This window comes from Protopterus annectens, chromosome 16.part0 (assembly GCF_019279795.1).
Source record: "Protopterus annectens isolate FY-2018-M chromosome 16.part0, PAN1.0, whole genome shotgun sequence".
NCBI classification, from domain to species: Eukaryota; Metazoa; Chordata; order Ceratodontiformes; family Protopteridae; genus Protopterus; species Protopterus annectens.
In genome coordinates this window covers 593,702,284-593,722,427 of record NC_056750.1, presented here as the reverse complement: position 1 = coordinate 593,722,427, position 20,144 = coordinate 593,702,284, and the positions used below count along the sequence as shown (strand labels likewise).

The following is a 20,144-nucleotide window of genomic DNA, read 5'->3' as shown; positions in this document are numbered from 1 at the left end:
CTTTCATATACTCAGTCACTAAGGGTGATTTGGCCGTTATGAAACAACTCTTCTAGGGCCAAATCAACCCTGTGAATGGCCGCATTCATTTCATTTAAAGACATTTCCTCGTAGTCTGCTGACAACAGTAATGAAAGGTTTTTGTTGATATAATCATCCTTACTCATGACTACAAGGCCACCTCCCTTGTCCAGTTTCATTATTTGCAGGGAGGTGTCTGACCTAATATCCTTGAGTAATGTGACTTCATCACTGGAAAAATTAAAGTGAATAGGAATGGGACATCTCACTATCTTCCTGATTTCTTCTTTACATAAAGTTTCAAAAATAGCAACTATGGGATGCAAAGGAGGATTGTACGTGCTGGATCTCCAGTTATTCTGATGCAGTATACTATATCTACACCTGAGTTACCAAACAAAACACCAAAATTAAATTTCCTGGAAAACAATTTAAGTTGTAATAAAATCTGATCTATTCTGGCCCTTTGAATGGGAATAAAATTTAGGCCATTCTGAAATGACTCTGCCCAGCTACTAGAAATCTCATGGTGACTGTAGTTATATATATGAAAATCACCTAATGAGTTAGATACAACTGAATATGCTGGTTGAGAATTCAATGCCAATTGTTCTGTCTGTGTATCTCCCCCTCCCTTTGTTCCCACTCCAACTCCCACCCAGTTACAGTTGTCTTGTTAAATACCACCATCTTTCTAGCTGCCTGCCTCTTATGTAAATTTGACCATATATCTCATATCTTCTCTGCTTTGACTGGCTTGTGTGAGTAATCACAAAATTATCATTTTTGAAATCACTTCCCTTCAACTATTTACATTTATCGGCCATCCTACTGTATTCCATAGTACCAGAATACAAAAGTAACCACCCCTTTCAATCCATCTTGCTGTTTTAAAAATAGTAACTGTCCACTAAACCTTAACTTTTTAAACCGGTAAAACTTAAGTTACCTACTTTCACATCTAGCTTCTCTAGTGCACACTGCAGTGTGCATTTTTTTCATCTTACCTTTAAGCATCCCTGTGACTAGCACTTGCTCTAATACCTGCTGGAAAGCACTAGGAACCCTTAAACTCATACAAGCACTCAACTCTCTTTGTTATTAAGGAGAAATTAATCGTAGACACTAACCAGCCTATAATTGCAAAGTACCTTGCTAAGGTAAGGGAAAACAGATCCTGTACTTTTACAAAAAAAAAAAAAAAAAGCACCAAACCAGGAATGTCCAAGGGTCAGCTTCCAGTGATTTCTCCTGTCCACCTGGTGAATCTGGGCATACTGGGGTAATCCAGCAATTGCCTCATGTACACAGACAACCCTCTCCTCCTACCACCCAACACTACAACCTGTGAGAGATGCACTTACATGGCCAAACTTAAAGCAAAGGTCTCTCCACCCAAGATTGTGCTAGACAGTCAAGAGGAGAAGGTTAACACCCACACTACACCTCAAGCAACACAGAGCCCTTCTAAACCCACACCACCAACACCCACATATAGCAACACTAAATCCACATATGCAGAGGCCCTTAACTGTAAACTGCCCAAGCAACAAAGACCTCTGAAGCTGAAACGCAAACAAACACCAATCACAACCAAAGTGTCACATAGCTCACAGCACCAGTGTGCCACCCAGCAACAGCCCCTAAAGCAAGACAACGTACCTAACACTTAGTCATAGGTGACTCTATAGTCTGGCACACTGATGTCCCACTCACCAGGTTGAACAAGGAGAAAATTACAGTCAGCTGCCTGTCAGGTAGCAGGATCCGCCACATAACACATGCACTCAAGTCACTCCACAAGTATAAATATGACTCTGTCATTGTCCATGTTGGAATGAATGACTTGAGATGTACCTCCCTGGACTACATGAAAAGAGACATGGAAGAGCTCTCGGATCATGTGGCCCAGGCAGGTATGACCCTAGCCCTGAGTAGCATCCTGCCTTCACCCAGAATGATACCAAAATATAAGGACAAAATGATTGACTTCAACAATTGGCTAAGCTTCTGGTGTCATTCAAAGGGGATCCAATATCTGTCTGCCTGGGATGACATGATCGACAGGCCACAATGTTTTGCCAGAAATGGTCTGCACCTGTCACCCCTGGGATTCAGGTTACTGGCTAAGGCTCTTGCCACCCCCATAGTGCCTTTTTTAGGCAAAGTTCAAAGGACAAAACCACCACCGTAACAAATACAAGCATGCAAAATCTGAAGGTAATGCTACTCAATGCTAGAAGTCTAAACCTCAAAATGCACTCTCTCGAGGCACTCCTAAAAATGTAGAACATCGATATCTGTGCAGTAACTGAGACCTGGTTCAAGGCTCCAGAGAGCACCGCTGCAATACCAGGCTACAACTCTTACCACACTTTTCGGCCACCAAACCAGGACCGAAACATTAAAGGTGGAGGAGTGTCCATATTCACCAAGGATATTCACACCACCAGGCTAATTGCCCAACACAATGCGTCTGAAATTCTCCAGGTGCAACTAACGCTAGGTAAGACTGCAATCCAAATTGTAGGTAGCTACAGATCCCCCACCATGCCCCAAGATTCTCACTATACCTTTCTAAACATACTGGAAAATGTTAAGATAGAACCAAACACCCTAATACTGGGTGATTTTAACTTCCTTGCCATTAACTGGGAAAACTACTCGTGTACCAACACCTCTGCCCAATGGTTCTTGGAATTCATAAATTCCAATGCCCTGGATCAACTAATCCATAGTCCCGCCAGGGGCTCCAATATCCTAGACCTGGTCATTACCAACATGGGAAGTCGATGCTCCACACCTGTGGTCACCCTCCTCATTAGTCAGGTCTGACCATAAGCTAATCACCCTTGACATCCACATCCCACCCCCACCCCCCCAGTAAGGAAGCCTGCATAAAAAACTTCTCCAAAGCCAACTTCATGCGACTCGAGTCAGAAGTGGCAAACTTCATGACACCCATGCAGACGGGAACTGAAAGTTCGACTGCTGAATCCTACACTAAGGCACTGTACGAGCACATCCACTCATGCATGAATTGTGCCATCCCAAGTAAAACCAAGATGCTCTCTTCCAAAAAAGGAAGCCAATCTGGTGGTCCCCTGCCATAAACAAACATTTCAACAAAAGGAAGAAACTGTTGCAGAAAAGAGGAAAATCCCAGGATGCAAAAAAACCCCTTACCAGCCTCAGTAAGAAACTGAGATCCCTCATAAAATCCTCCAAAGCTAGTTACGAAAATAAAATTGCCAAAGATTCCAAAGACAACCACAATGCATTCTATAACTATGTCAAGAATAAAATCAGTCTCCAGAGCCATGGACAAGGGTAAGGTGGTCCACACAGCTTATCTAGACCTCGCCAAGGCCTTTGACACCACCACCCCACTCTGGAATCATGGATAAAATTACTAAGCTGGGCATTAATCCCTACGTCACCCAATGGGTTGCCAACTGGCTTACTAATAGAACCAACACTGTAAAAGTAGCCGACTCCAAATCCAGCTCCAGACAAGTGACAAGTGGAGTACCTCAGGGTTCAGTCCTGGGACCGCTCTCATTTGGCATCTACTTCTCTGAAGTACAGGTCAACACTAAGGGACTCTGGCTAACAAAGTTCGCAGATGACTGCAAACTGGGAGCCATTATTGAATCCCCAAATGATGTGGATACTCTACAAAAGGGCCTTACAGAAACAGATGCTTGGTGCCAGATCCATGGGCTCAAGCTCAATGCCACGAAATGTATAGTTATCCCTTTTGGGAAAAAAACATGTACCCATGAATTACCACATAGGTGGCAGTGCACTAAACACCGAAAGTGTGATAAGAGACTTGGGGACACAGGTGGACAGTGGTCTCACCTTCGATAACCACATTGCCACAACAGTCAGGAAATCCTTCTATGTGGCACACCTCATCACTAAGGGCTTTTCATCCAGAAAAAAGGAGGTCATTGTCCCACTGTACTCATCCCTCATTAGACCTATTATAGAATACAACGACCCATTTGGTATGTACCTCTCAAGACATCTGCAACAACTGGAAAGGCTGCAGAAATACCTCACTAAAAGAATCACAGGCCTAAAGCAGATGCCCTACGCTGACTGCCTTAAAAAACTCCAGCTATACTCTGTCGCATATCGTCTACTCAGAGGCGATCTCTGCTTAACATACAAGGCCATGTCAAATCCAGAGCTGTTGGACATGCTACACTTAAAGAAATCCCAATCCCTCAGAGCCACACGCTCCAGGGATCTAAACCTTGTCATCACAATAAACAAAACATGCTGGAGGGATAGGTTCCTGACTCAGAGACTCCCCAGACTCTGGAATAGACTTGTCCATACATGTCACGCAGAGTGCCTCTTTGGCCCTCTTCAAAAGGAACCTTGATGATTGGATGGGAGAAAGGAAATGCACCCCGGGGATCACGTCAGTCGCCCTGCTAGACAGGGGTCCAGGGAAGTAAATAGTGTGGGAAGAAATAGCCAGGGAATTGTTATGGCTAGTCTTGTATAGGCCCTAGGGCTAATAGCCTAGTACAAACCTATGAACCTTGTTGGTAGTGGTTGGAGCTGTGGTTGGGGGGACCCTGTTGTCTGTAACCATTGTTGTTGCCCCCCCCCATCTGGTTAATTAACCTTTCTGATCTCCTCGGGGGGGTGGGTCTAAAGGGGCCTGTTCACCTTCAAAAGAGTCTCATTCAATTATGACCCCATTGTCACTATGCCCAAACACCTTACATCCATTACCATCAGCAAAAACATAGTTAGATTTGTCAGATTTGTTAATAGGGGGTTACCACAGCTCCAACCACTACCAACAAGGTTGGAGGGGGAGATGCATGGACTCGAGGAGACGGAACAATTGGCATTGAATTCTCAACCAGCATATTCAGTTATATCTAACTCATTAGGTGATTTTTCACATATATAACTACAGTCGCCGTGAGATTTCTAGTAGCTGGGCCGAGTTATTTCGGAAAGGCCTAACTTTTGTTCCCATTCAAAGGGCCAGAATAGATCAGATTTTATAACTTAAATTGTTTTCCGGGAAATTGAATTTAGGTCTTTTGTTTGGTAACTCGGGTGTAGACAGTGTACTGCATCAGAATAACAGGAGACCCAGCACGTACAATCCTCCTTTGCATCCATAGTTGCTATTTTTGAAACTTTGTGAAGAAATCAGGAAGATAGTGAGATGTTCCATTCTTATTCACTTTAATTTTTCAAGTGATGAAGCCACATTACTGAAGGATATTAGGTCAGACACCTCCCTGCGAATAATGAAACCGGATAAGGGAGGTGGCCTTGTAGTCATGAGTAAGGATGATTATATCAACAAAATCCTTTCATTACTGTTGCCAGCCGACTACGAGGAAATTTCTTTAAATGAAATTAATGTGGCCATTCACAGGGTTGATATGGCCCTAGAAGATTTGTTTCTCAACTGCCAAATCACCCTTAGTGACTTAGAGTATATGAAAGTGCAACATCCTAGGACTCCCACGATTTTTGGTCTCCCAAAGATTCATAAATCTTAGGTTGAACCTCCCTTGAAGACCCATTATTGATGCTATGGGATCAAATACATTTTTATAGCCAGGTACATTGACCAAGTGTTAAAGAGCATCTTTATTGATTATTCTCCATTACTGAAGGATTCTTGGGACTTTTTGAATGGGGTGTCTGATGGATTGTACAGCAGTGACTTAGTTTTTGTGTGTATTGATGTTAAAAACTTAGACCACTGCTATCCAACATGGAAGAGGGATAGATTGGCTTTACACACTGATAGGGAATGACAAAAGTGTCACTTTGAGTTCACTCATGGAAATTGTCCTCAAGAACAATTTAATCAATTTTGAAGGGCAATTATTTAGACAGATCAATGGTGTTGCCATGGGAGCTGCATGCGCACCAACTTTTGCCAACGTAGTCATGGCTTTTTGGGAAACCAATGTGTTATTCACGTCAGAATTCAAGGATTGTTGGCGTCTGTATAGACTCTTTATAGATTACATCATAATTTTTTGGGTGGATTCAGGTGACAATTTGGATACATTTCCCTAATTTCTCAACTCCTCCACTGATTTCTTGGAGTTCACCATGACTGTGGATCTAGAGCAAGCCAACTTCTTAGATGTAACCTTGACTAAGAATAGGGTTGACAAGAAATTTGAGTCCAACTTGTATAGGAAACCCTCTCATACCAACTCTTAATTTGTATTTCCAGAGCTGGCATCCCATTCATCAGAAAAAGTCAATTGTTAAGGGGCAGTGTGTGAGACTTGCCAGGGCGGTGAGTGAAGATGTCCAGTTTTTGGCTGAATGCACTTAATTATTTGACATGTTCCACAGAAAAGGTTAACCCCAAGATTTCTTAAATTAAATATTTGATGAAGTGAAGAGAGAGAGACAGGGTGGGTTTTACAAGCCCCTTTTGGGTTTCACTAGTACACATACAGTTAGGATGTACATGACAAAGGTAATGTTGATTACAGCAAAGCTTTGGTTTTGCCTTACAATGGATGTTTCAGGGAAATTAAATTTGTCATTGAACATGTTTGGTCTATTTACAAACATGACCCGGAGGTTGCCAGTAAATTAGGTGAAAGGCCAAACATAGTATACAAGAAAGAGGCTTGTTTAAAAACTATGACTGAAAGGAGTTTGGGGAGTTCCAACAAAGGTAAAATGAGTAAATGTGGACACTGCACCCAATGTGAAGTGATGTTGGAGGGTGCAGAAGTTTTCATGCATGGATATGGAATGATTAAGTTATGAAAGAAATTAAATTGTGACAGTAAGGGGGTGGTATATGCCGCAGTCTGTAATGACTTGTACCTGTTTTTATATAGGTAAGACCATCCGGCACTTCAGATATCATGTTTATCAATATGGTTATGACATCAAGAAGGACGACTAACAAAATGCCCTTTTCAGACATATCAAAATGTATCCTACACATTCCTTCAAATTCATTGTCATAGAAGATTTGACCCAGGACCCTGGGGGGGTCCCCAATGACACCGTTTTAGAATTCCTTATGTTAAAGTGGCAACTTAAGAGTTAATGCTGGGTGACATCCAGGACTAAATGTAATTTTTATCTCAAGTTATTTAAAGTTGAAATCTATGGTAGCATTATAGTTGACATGTCATTATTTAGTGTTCATGTTTTTTATTTTGATGCATTGTTTTTCAGTATTAACCATCATTGTTTTTACTATCTTGTGAGTTGCATAATTGTTTTAGTTGAATGCATATTGCTTTAATCATTAATTGGGAATATGGGGTTTGTCTTTTGAGCTCTTTTTAGTGTTTGGGCATGTACTGTGTTTTTATTCTGAAGAAGTCCAGACATTGAGCGGACGAAAGCGCTAAATCTGTGACAGTAATAAATTCAGTGTTCCTTTACCCACAGTGGTTGTGTTTTTCATTGTAGTTGGTGCTGTTCTTTTCATGGTTTGCGACTTGCACAAGGATGACTGGATGTGCTTGCTAGATCACAAGGACGCGTACTATCACATCAAAATAGATGGGCGCTCTAGGAGATATCTGTGCTTCCAGCTGGGAGCCAATGATTTTCTGTTCAGAGCACTGCCCTTTGGGCTCAATACAGCCCCCCTGGTGTTCACCAAATGCATGGCAGTGGTAGCAGCTCACACGAAGCTCAAAGGATTCCGGGCGTTTCCATGCTTAGACAATTGGCTGCTTACTGCCCCAATAATACATCAACTAATCCAAGCCAGAGATTACTTAATCCAGTTATCACACACTCTGGGCATCACCATAAACCTGAACAGGTCCAACCTAGTTCCTGTGCAAAACCTGGAATTTATAGGAAACCGCTGAACACAAGAGATCAGATAGCTTCTCTCCCCTTACACCACATAACACTGAGGAATCCTGTCTGAGAACTGTTATTCCAACAGGCCCCTCCTGCACGGATGGTCTTACAAGCCTAAGGATCCACGTCAGCAACAATCTTGTTAGTTCCTGTAACCAGATTCTTCATGCGAGTTCTCCAGTAGACATTGGTGACGCAGTGGTCCATCCTCGTTCACCCACTATCCCATCCCCTCAGGTAGACCCCACTTAGAAAGCATGACATTTATCCCTAAAATGTATATTTACACATCCTTATAATAGATTTGCTTGTTTGTGTTTCTGTTTTTGTAAATTGGTTTGTGAAAAAGCACTGAAGTAAAGCTTGAGCAAATGAGTACACATGTTTTACAGAAACCATTATGCCAGCAGATCTTACTGCTTTGTTGAGATTTCTGTCAGAATTGATTGCCATATACTAAATTGTTTTTTTTTTTTTTTCCAGAATTTGAGGAAGCTAAGAAGTGGGTGGCAAATGAGTTGTCATTTGAAAAAAATGTGGATGTGAACTTGTTTGAGAGCACCATCCGTATCCTGGGAGGACTCCTCAGTACTTACCATCTAACAGGAGACAGCATATTCCTTGAGAAAGCAGTGAGTGAGTCCAGGCTTGGGGTGCATCAGTAGTGGAAATCAGTATTTGGATTCTAGAAAAGGGCCTGCATTTCTTCTGGGGGAGGGTGGTGTTTAAAAACAAGTAAATGTTCATCATATTGATCACTACTGCAGTAGCCTTAGTTATATGGGTCATATCCTGCCAAAGATACAAGAGCACATCCGGCCAGCTTCCAAACCTTTAGGGCAGCTTCCACACGCCCAAACTTTCAAGCAAATTGAGCTGAGCTGACTAAAAGACACGTTTGGATGCAAAACCCTTTAGAGCTTTGCTGTTGCCAAACAGTATGCTCCTATGAGTCTTTGGAGGATTGACAGTTGGTTTGTGCTGATGCCCTTCCATTCCTGTGTTGCAATATTCTTGGTGTGGGATTCCCTGCCTCAGGCGACCTGAATGTCGGCTCCTGTAGAAAAGCTTAAGCCTGGCTGCTGTAGGTGCGTGGGATGTCACACCTAGGGCCATAAACCAGGGACCTTAAATGTGAAACCTGCCACAAAGACCTCACAACTTTTCAGCTGCAGTCGGTCACTTAGATTGCTTTGCTCTTCTACTCAAAGACTTCTAAAGCTAAGTACCCTGTTGGGGATTTTTGCCTTATTTGGTTGAGCTTGGTTTGCTGTAATTACCATTAGCCGATGTCAGCTAAGAAGGGTAAATGCCGATGCGGGTACCAGATAATGCATAAAGATACACACGACCGCTGCGTCTTCTGTCTAGGCCGGGAACACGACCATACCACTTGCTCCACTTGTCAATCTTTTGTACCAAAGACCCTCCATAGCCATCTGGCCGCCCCTAACCTGTACTTAGAAAACCAGAGGCTCAAAAAACTTGGGCTCAGGATGGATCCCGAATCGGCAGCCCAGATGGAACCACCATGAAAAAAGCCAAGGTTTCCAGGCCTACTTCCTGTGCCTCTTCGCCATCTGACTTTGGGTCAGCTTCCGATATAGGGGTTGAGAGATGTCCAACAGAACAGTCTACTTTGATGGCTCCACTCAAGGAAGCCACTTCAGAAGTAATGGCCAGCACGTCCACGGAGATGGCCCTGACGTTGGTCCCTACCAGTGTCGAGGGGGAACCAGATATCATTGGACGACTGACCGGGATCCCACCACCTGAAACCCCTACCATTTCCCATGCTTCTTAACTAAGGCCTTCCCAGAGTTTTACGCCTTTAAAACGCAAACAAAAAACAGAGCACCAGACTCCACCTTCTGGAGTCCCAGACTGGTAGTCATTTACCTGCTATTTGATGCAGGCCTTCATGGCACTTCGGCCCACAGCTACTTCCCCTTCCACTATTCCAGTGCTTAGTCCTAAGCCTTCTTTTGCCTCCTCTCTCCCTTTTTGTACTGCCCAAGGAGGAGAGGAAGAACAGGAGCCCTTCTACTCATCTTCAGATGACTCAGTGTCCTATTCCTCACAAATTGCCTCCCCTCTTGAATACTATTTCCCAGATGAGGAATCCATAGAAGGTGACCCTACACTGGAGGATATCACCTTTGGGGAGACCATCACAGAAATGAAAGAATAATTTAAATGGGACACTTCACAAATGACCGACACTCAAAGGAGGTGCTTTGAACTTTTCCATGTGGAATCGCCTTCACCTTCAGCCATCCCACATGCCATCCCTGCCTACCTTGATACTTTCACCTCAGCATCAAAGAACCCAGACTCACAACCACTGGCCCCTAAAAGACCTGACAGGTTCTACAAAGTCCCAGATGAACAGAAATTCCTAGTAAAGCCACCCGTGGCAGACCCTGCTGTAATTGCTGTATCCCCTGATAAGCATTCTAGACTGATTCCTTCAGCATCTGTTCTGCCCACTCATAAGGATAACAAAAGCATGGACATAATAGGAAAGAAGGTTTATACCTCCTCCACCCTAGCCTTCAGAGCTATCAACTGCCAAACTCACGTGGTTAAATATGCCTTGGACCTAGTTTCACAAGCCTCTTCTCTCTTGGCATCCACCCCTGAGTGCCCTACCAAATCTGACATGGCATCTAAACTACCCCTGGCTTCCCAGGTAGCCTTACATTCTGTTAGATGCACTTACGATGCAGCAGAGACCTCTGCTAGGTCTGCTGCCTCTGCATCAGTACTCCACAGATACTCTTGTCTATGCCACCAACACCTACCAGAGGATTTCAAGTCCACAATCCTAGACACCCCATTAGACCACAACCTCCTGTTTGGTAAACAGTCTGTAGACCTTTTCAAAAACCTGCAGGAAAAAAGTAAAGAGATTCAAGACATCAAGCACTTGCTTGTGTCCCTCATCCCTGAATACTACAAGAATTACTCGGCTAAGACTACCTTTGTCAGGAGGCCCCCTCCTCTGCTACCCCTTCCTCTTCCAGGCATAGGAGAGGAACCAGGAGGCAAACCTCCTCCAGACCAGTTGCCACACAACCCAGTCATAGACAGTCTTTTCAAGATAGAAGTGGACCCAACAATGCGTGACTGCCTTACCCACCTCCCCTTGTCAGTCCGCCTTTCCCACTGCCTCCCTAATTTGAAATCCATCACATCAGACAGCTTTTTACTGGCAATCATACAAATGAATATTTCCTTTCTTCGAAGAAAAAAAACCCTTCCAAAGGGCATTCCTCCCCCCCCCAAAAATCAACTCCACCTCATCCCTCACATACTGCAAAACCTTCTGAGATTAGGAACCATCGAATCTGTCCCTCATGGCAGGAAGGAAAAGGCTTCTACTCAAGACTTTTTCTGGTCCCCAAAAACAATGGCCTTTGGTAACCAGTACTAGATTTATCCTTTGTAAACGTTTTCCTAAATGTTCCATCATTCAGAATGTTATCTCTTCAAACCCTTCTTCCTTTATTGCCAGCCCAGGCCTTTATGGCCACACTAGACTTAAAGGAAGCATATCTCCATATTCCCATAAAACCCTTCAACAGAAAAGTCTTATGTTTCACTGGGCCCTGATCTCGTTTTCAATTTGCAGCCTTGCCCTTTGGTTTGTCTACTGTACCCAGGGTATTTACAAAATGCCTAGCCCCAGCCATAGCTTTCTGCAGAACCAAAGGTGTCCAAATCTACCCCTACCTAGACGACATCCTCATTCTAGCAGAAACAGAGGACACCCTCCAAAATCATCTGAGGTTCACCACTTCCCTACTTCACAGCTTATGATTCACCCTTAACCTCCTAAAATCATCCTTAATCCCACAGCAGGACAAGATCTTTCTAGGCTGCAGGATCAGAACAGACCTGATGTGGGCTTTCCTCCCTTGGGACAAAGTTCTGTCACACTCCACTCACTTCCAAAGCCTATTACAGGTTCATCAGATATCTGCAAGACATTTCCTGCAGATCCTGGGACTCATGGCAGCCACCATCCCGATACTGCCCCTGACCAGAATGCACATGAGAAAGCTCCAATGGTACCTAAAAAATGTGTGGTCACAACGCCCAACGTCCCCTCTAGCAACAAATTACCCTCCTGCCCCTCCTCAAAGCTGAACTAAGGTAGTAGGTCCAACAAATACTTCTGAACCCGGGCCATCCACTACAACACCCTCCCCAACCCAGCATATGCATACAGATGCATCAGACCTAGGGTGGGGGGGGCTACCATGAAAGGTATCATGGTACAGGAGGCCTGGAAGCCTGCCCTCCAAAAGAAACATAATGCGAGGGAAATGACTGAAGTTCTTCTAGCCCTGAAAGCCTTCCTGCCTATCCTTCAACCGGGGCCCCTTCAGATATTCCCAGACAACACCACAGTCATGAAGTATCTCAACAAACAGGGAAGGACCTACCTCTTAATGTTGGATAACATTACAAATTTGGGACCTCCCCTCCAGGCACAGCTTAACCCTGCAGGCAACATACATCCCCTCTCAGGACAAGTAAGTAGATATTCTCAGCAGAACATCCTCTCTACAGCATGAGTAGATGTTGAACAGGGATATTTTTCTAGACATTGTCCACCGGTGGGGAACACCTCAGGTAGATCCGTTTGCCTCCCCCCAGAAAGGCAACTGAAAAAATTCTGCACCAAGGACCACTCTCCACTTGCCTGGAGGGTAGATGCCTTCAGCATTTCCTGGAAGGGACTGTTTCTATATGCTTTCCCACCCTTACCTCTCATTCAAAAAGTCCTCCAGAAAATTAGGAAGGACAAACCAAAAATCTTGCTGGTGACTCCCTACTGGCCAAGGCTGCACTGATTCCCCCTACTTCTGTCATTAGCCAAGGACAATCACCACAAGTTAACCCACAAGGTGGACCTTCTCACACAACAAAAGGGAACTCTTATTCATCCTCCCCAGCAGATGTTAGGCCTGACACTCTAGGTGATAAACTTTTAATCCCTTTCAGACACCAATTCTCAGAGGATGTGCTTTTAGTCCTGAGGGAGGCCAGGAAACCTACTACTAGGAAATCCAACTTATCAAAATGGGAGAGTTTCTCCAAATGGTGTCTCCATAAGGACAGGGATCCCCCCCCTCGTCCTTACCTATGTGTGTGAACTAATTAAGGCTCGTCATTCTTACTCTTCAGTAAAAGTCCACCTATCAACAATTTCAGCCTGTCTACCACTAGACCCTCCTTTACTATCCAGGCTAGATGTCAAACTATTCCTGCAAAGTTTCTTGCACATCAGACCACTGAGAAAACCCAACACTGGCCCCATTTGAACCAGCTAGTGCTGCTACACTCCAAATGTGTACATGGTAGACCAATACTGCTGGTAGCCCTTACCTCAGCTAGAAGAGTGTCAGAGTTGCAAGCTCTTATGGCCTGCTCTCCCTACACTACCTTCCATAAGGATAGGGTGACCCTACGCATTAACCCTTCCTTCATGCCTAAAGTGTTCTACGAACTGTCCCTAAACTAATCCATTCACCTGCCCACCTTCTTTCTCTCTACAACCAATGACAGTGAGAGGATACTCCATTCCCTGGATGTGCACAGACAACTAAGACTCTACATAGACAGAACTAAGCCCATCAGAAAACGTAACCAACTATTTGTATCCTTCCACTCTAGGGCCCTGGGCAAGGCAGTCTCCAAACAAACCATTTCCTGTTGGATCAGGAAAACTGTTCCCTTCTGCTACTCCCACCATGGCAAGCACCTACCCCAGGGGGTAAGAGCACACTCTGCCAGGGGCGTGGCAACCTCCAAAGCCTTCCTCAAAGGTCTGGACACAGCCTCCATCCTGGAAGCAGCCACCTGGTCCACAGTTCACACCTTCACCAAACACTACAAATTGGACCACGTATCCAGAGCCCAGGCAGGGTTTGCTAGAGCAAACCTGTAGGGTTTTTTGGAATCAGCTACATCTGCCTTCACCCTTCCCTCTAATTAAGCTGTGGTACTCTCCCACACTAAGAATACTGCAACATAGAAATAGAAGGACATATAATAGTTGTGTAAAATTTTACCATAATCTTGGATATCCTTCTCTTCCATGTTGCAGTATTCCTTCCCACTCACTTATCCCCCTTTTTTTCTGCTGACATACCTTTAGGACACTGAAACTCTGCTCTAGCTCAGAGGCAGACTAGCCAGCATATGACACTTTGCACCTCTGGCTGACATCTCTTGTTTTCTCTGGGACTGCCTGACTGGGCATTTCAGTTCTGAGGTCTGTGCGTGCAGCAGCACATTTAAAGTCCCTGGTTTATGGCCCTACCAGTGACGTCCCACGCACCTGTGGCATCCAGGCTTAAGCTTTTGTATAGAAGCCGATGTCCAGGTCGCCTGAAGTGGGGAATCCCACACTAAGAATACTGCAACATGGAAGAGAAGTTATGGTAAGATTTATACAACTATTCTTTCCTTTGCTTGGCAGATAAGTTCCCTTTAGGTGAAAAAAAAACTTCTATTTTCATAATTGTGTTGAAGTTTAACACTGTGAAATGCTGAATAAAGGCACCAAACAGTCACTAAAACCAAAAAGCCCAAGCTAGTACCTTGGAAAGTTAAAAAAAAAAACAGCACTCTCACTTTTAAAGTCCAAAGTTTAATGTAAAGCAATCCAACACATAAATACTTTACAGACACTGTATTTTCGTCCCTATTGCACAGACTTCCTCAGATGCAAACTTTACAATGTCACCAAACTTTTATCCTCCTTCCAATTAATCAATTACTGAAGGAAAACCAATGAAAATTCTGGATCAATAACTAACATGAGTTGAGGTTAAGAACACTGTTAAAAACCTTGCTAAAAACCTTTTAGTAAAACTGCACATTTAAAGCATCTTAAATTATCTAAAATATACCCTAAAAGCTTTTATTAAAAACTTTATTAAAAACTTCTGCTAAAAAACGAAGTGAGAAAAGGTACAATAAGCGCCATATTAATAAGTAAATATTCACATTCTGTTTTTAAAAAAGCAAACGTACAGAAATGTTAAAATGGTGTGAATAGTAGTACAGGGTCTCCATCTTGTGGTTCAAAGTCAATAATACACCCAGGAATTACAGAGCACATTTTCATTTAGAATTCTTCACAACTTAGCTCTCATTTTTAACAATGGGGCAATGGGAAGTACTGTTGTTCAGACCTGGTGGTGTTGTTGCTTGCAATGTTATTTGCCACCATAATTCTTTATATTCCACTTTTTTTTCCCACAGCCCTCCTCTTAATTCTTTTTTCACCTGCTCTAACAAAAAATGTATACCGTGCTTTCGTACATTCTCTAGTGTGTTTGTACAAAGCATTTGTTTCCTTCTTTGTTTGTATGTCATAATTGTGCTCATAGATCTTTCTCCTTAATTTGCATTGTGTCTTACCTAAGTAAAAGGAACCACATTCCTCACAAGTTGCACAATAAAACCAGTCCTGCTGAATCACAATTGGAAAATTCCTTCCCCCTTATCACCTATAAATAAACCGTCCTTATTTGACACATAATTACGTTGTGAATAGTGTCCACACTTATAGGTCCCTTTCCTTCTTTTATTTATATTGTGCTTGTGCTCATTTTCCAGGAGAAATTTCAAGTTCTGAGAGTTTCTGTACACTATTTTCAACACCTCCTTGGGAACTTCACCTGAATCAGTAAATCCCAAAAGCCTTTAACCATTCTGTCTTTGTAATCCTCTTGGCCAAACCAGTACTGGCATTATACTCCTGCACTAAAGCCTTTCCAAATTCATCGTCCTGATCTTTTTTCAAATCTCCCTTGTTTATTACTATCTCTCCTAAAATGGGTTTAAACCTGTCCGTCCTTCCTTCTTTCCTTCCTTCATATACTTCTTCTCCAGCTTCAAATATCAGCTCTTTGGGGTAACCCCTCTCCTTAAACAACTTTTCAAAAGTCTTACTTTCATCCTTAGTCATCTTCAGCTGACACCATTTTACTTGTGCGCACATATTGCCCCTTTGTAATGTTTCTCTTGTAATGTGGGGGTGTGCGCTATCAAAGTGTAGGAAAGAATTAGAAAATGTACTTTTTCTATAAAATTTCGAGTTGTTTCCCTTCACTCTTTTATATATTTCTACATCCAGGTAATGTATTCTGTCATCTGAATAGTTGTGCAAAGCTTAAAAACGTGGTTGTGTTATTAATATACACAATAAATTCCGTTAACTTTTCAATGGTACCCATCCATAGGATACATATATCGTCCAAAAATCTCCTATAGAGGGTCCAGTACCTGGAATATACAGACCTCAAATACATTTCTCTTCCCATTTTGCTAAAATGAGATTTGCATAGGTGGGGGCACATGCTGCCCCCATCGCCACTCCTTGCTTTTGTTGGTAAAATTCACCCTTAAAAAATATAAAATTATTTTTTAAAACCAGATCCATAAGGTTTAAACATACCAGTTTTTTGTTTTGAGTTAATTCCCCATCCTCAAATATTTCTTCTAACATGTGCAACCCCTCACTGTGTGTTATACTGGAAAATAAGTCATCCACATCAATGGTTAGAAAGACAACATTGTCACTATACAACTTATTTTTTATTTCCCTCAAAAAATCCCAAGAATCCCTCAAGATTACCTTCATTTTTAGCCATAGTTTAATGTCTATATATTTTGCTTGGGGCAAGATTTTTGACCCCTCTGCAGAAACTTTAGGCTTTAAAGGGGGATCTGATTCATTTTTATGGGTCTTTGGGATCCCAAATATAGAGGGTATTCTCATTTTTTTTTACCTTCAAGTAACTGTGTTCTTTGGTCTATTAATCCTTCAAGTAGCATGTCCTCCAACACCATATCCACCTTCTTATATGCAATGTTTATTTCATTTTTCGATGCACAGGTGTATTTGTTGGTATCCATTAATATGTCATTCATCTTTCCTTCATAAGTTATTACATCCATAATCACAATACCCCCTCCCTTGTTGGGTTTCATTACCCTTATTTCACTATTCTCCCCAAGCTCAGTTAGTACATTTTTTCTTTTGAACTCTGGTTTGCCCTGTATTTGATCTTAAAATATTCTCTTCTAATTTCATTTTCTGAAAACTGTTCAAAATGTTTGCGCTGTGGGTGTAAGGGTAGATTGTAAGTACTTCTTTTCTTTGCCACTAGGTTTTGGGTTTTGCTTTGCTGGGGTAACAATAAACCAAGGTTAATTTTCCTTGAGTACCTTTAGGTCCATTAACACTTTGGCATGGTCACCTTTTTTCCCCCGGATGAATTTTAAACTCTTAGACAAAAGACTAAAATGCTCATTAGTAAGTTCCACATTACTAAAATTGTATATACTAAAACCCTCTTTAGTAAATTTACTATTATTTTTCTCATCGTTTTGAATCATTTCTCCCTTGTTTTCATCGGGGTGGGGAATACTTTCATTGTTTAGTATCTCCCCCCCAGCAAAAAAATTGGCTGCTGGTAATAAGTGCTTTTGTTTTTTAGCCTTTCAGACCTTCTCAAAGATGGGTATTCGGAAAAATCATCCAAGTCCTCTATATTTTCACCCACTTGCACACACACTGTTCTCCTGCTCCTCATTCTCACGTTGGTTAAAGGCCATCCCTTCCTTCATTCTCTCTAAAGACATTTGGTTTGGGATAACTTGTATTGTTTTTATACTCATAAATGTCCCTTTCAAGCTTCCTCAGTTTCGTCTGAATTAATTCCTCACATTTCTCTCCTATTCTTAATCTCATGTTAAAATAGTTCTTCTCAGAAGCAGTTGTGAAAATTAGGTCATTCTTAATGTGTTCATTTATTTCTTCTATCTCCCTATGTGTACCCCCTCCTCTTTACTCTTCAGTAATTAATTGGAAGGAGGATAAAAGTTAGTTGATGTAAAGTCTACATCTGAGGAAGTCTGTAATGGGGACAAAAACATAGTATTTGTAAAGCGGTTGTGTATTGGATTGCTTTATATTAAACTTTGGACTTTAAAAGTGAGAGAGAGTGCTGTTTTTTCCCTTTCCAAGGTACTATCTTGGACTTTGTGTTGACGTTTTATTACTTTCCTCTCCAGGAACGTTATTTTAAAGCTAGGAGTGTTGTTTCAATGAACTGTCTCGAGACTGTAACACCCTTTTAAAATGGAGCACTCATTTTTTTCTCCCTGTTTAAAAGTGGTATAAAGTAATTGAAGACATTTTTTTTGTGGAGAAATTGTTTGTTTTACATTTATGGGACTGACATAGTGTTTTAAAGCGCTTTTTGCTTTGTTTTGCTGTCAAAATGTTACCTTTGTGGACTGGTAATGTTTACTGGCAGTTGCTCATTTTCCCTGGGAGAGAGGCACCATTTTGAACTTGACCATGAAACAGACTACCAGTCGCATTGTTGGTCCTTCTTCCAAACACAAAGAAAAAACTTAAGCAAACAGCTTGCCAGCACAGCAAGCTAGCATATTGCCTTAGCCACAGGTGCATGACTTTGCTGTGCCCATTTGTTGTACCTCATATTACTCATATTTTACCCCCCAGATCCCTCTGGTGTAGCACCTAAGCCATTATGGACCAAAGGTTAGCCACGTCCTCTGTGGCTGTTGGGGTCCCCTCACTGGAAAGAGAGACATTCTCTTGCCAGTCCTGGGAGAGGGAATAGGTAAAGTTTCCCTGTTGTGTAAGAATACTGTGACCATCCCTGATGAAGCTGCTGTTGCCATTAGTAATACTGTTGGCCCCATGTTTCTTGGCAAATGAAAACCTAGCGTGCATCTACTCCTCAATTTTCTTTGGATAGGAGTACTTTACTGGGTCTGGCTCTGGGTTTATTTCAGGCTATTGATCCTTCTTAAGTAGTTTCTGGCAAAAGAAAGAGTGATTCCTCTTTTCTTGGAGATTCAGTATTATGAGTCTGAACAGGAAGATGCAGGGGCAGATCTAGGTTTTTCCCCACTCTTTCTGATTCAGACTCCAATGAGAGCTCAGTTTCTGATTCTCCCTGTGGGTGGTTCTCTTTCTCTGACACTTTTGCTAGAATGTCTAGTGTTTTCAGTGGGAAAACACTAAGGTTTCTCAGTCACTTAGAAAATGTTATGAGTTGTTACATATGGGGTTTTTAAGAACCTACACCCATTCTCTGCTTTAGAGGATGTGTTGGTTACTGTCTGCAACTTTCCTGATAGTCAACCAGTTACTCTAAACAGGTAGATAGGATTATACCTCTCAGCTGTCCAGATTTTTACAGAATGCCCAGATTTTTGCCTTGTATTTTTGGTCTGTTCCCCTAAAAATGTGTGGTTACCTGGCAAATCACTGAGGATTGAAGTCACTAAGTAATATGGTGTACATTTGAATTTCAGACTTTGTATTCTTCAGAAAATGCATGATAACACAAATCATATTGTTCTAGCAACCTCCTAAGGTTATAAGAGCAATATTTAAAATATGTCTCTCTTTATGGGCCTTTGTCCACCGATTACTTTATGCTTTGTCCCGATTACTTGTATTAAGAGGTTGAGAGGTATGGATAGAATGTATAAAAATGTTCTTTGTGTTTCACTGTGGCAGTTCTGACTTGTGGGATTTCCTGCTCTGGAAGCCGTTGGCTGGCATGACTACCAGAGAAAAATCTCTGTCTTAAATTAGCCGGTCGATGCCCTAACAGACGTCAGCATGCTCGGGTATAAGGAGAGTTAGCTGATGTCCCGAGCTCAATTCTTTCTTGCTTTTGGAGCCCAAAGCGGAGTAGTCAGTGCATTGGTGGGTTTGCACAAGAGAGAAGATTTCACAAAGCTAAGTACCCCTTTGGGGAATCCTTTTTAAACTTTTTGACTAATAGTGTCGAAGAAAAAACATAATTGTCTCCTTTGTGATAAACAGATTCCACACAAGGACTTCCATTCATTCTGTGTTACTTGGTTGGGCCCAGATCACGACATTCCCAACTGTTTGTGCACCCAACTTAATAGTAGGACCATTAGATGTAGAGCCAAGATTTTAGATTGGCACCTCAGTGAATCATCAGGTCATCCGCTTTCTATGGTGTCCGCCAATCGATCCAAAGCTGATATTCCTAAACGTAGAAGTGAGAAGGAAAAATGCCCAAGGCTTGGGGCCCCAGATGACTTCAGGTCACTGTTGGCCAGTCTTCTCAGGGTTATTATTGCTGAAGAAGGTGAGGCGTGACAGTCATAGTAGCACAGGCATCTATCGAGACCCATTCACACACTGATATACCTTCGGGTCCCTC

At 42.3% G+C, this 20,144-nt stretch overlaps 1 protein-coding gene across 4 annotated transcripts in view; it reads left to right on the top strand.

Moving 5' to 3' along the window:
- The window catches only part of MAN1B1 (mannosidase alpha class 1B member 1), a 1,711,419-nt gene that overhangs the window by 745,207 nt on the left and 946,068 nt on the right, over positions 1–20,144 (top strand). For all 4 annotated transcript variants that reach the window (XM_044058051.1, XM_044058053.1, XM_044058050.1 and 1 more), the window contains exon 8: positions 8,359–8,507. In XM_044058051.1, coding sequence (XP_043913986.1) covers positions 8,359–8,507 — 149 coding nt within the window. The remainder of the gene's footprint in view (positions 1–8,358; positions 8,508–20,144) is intronic.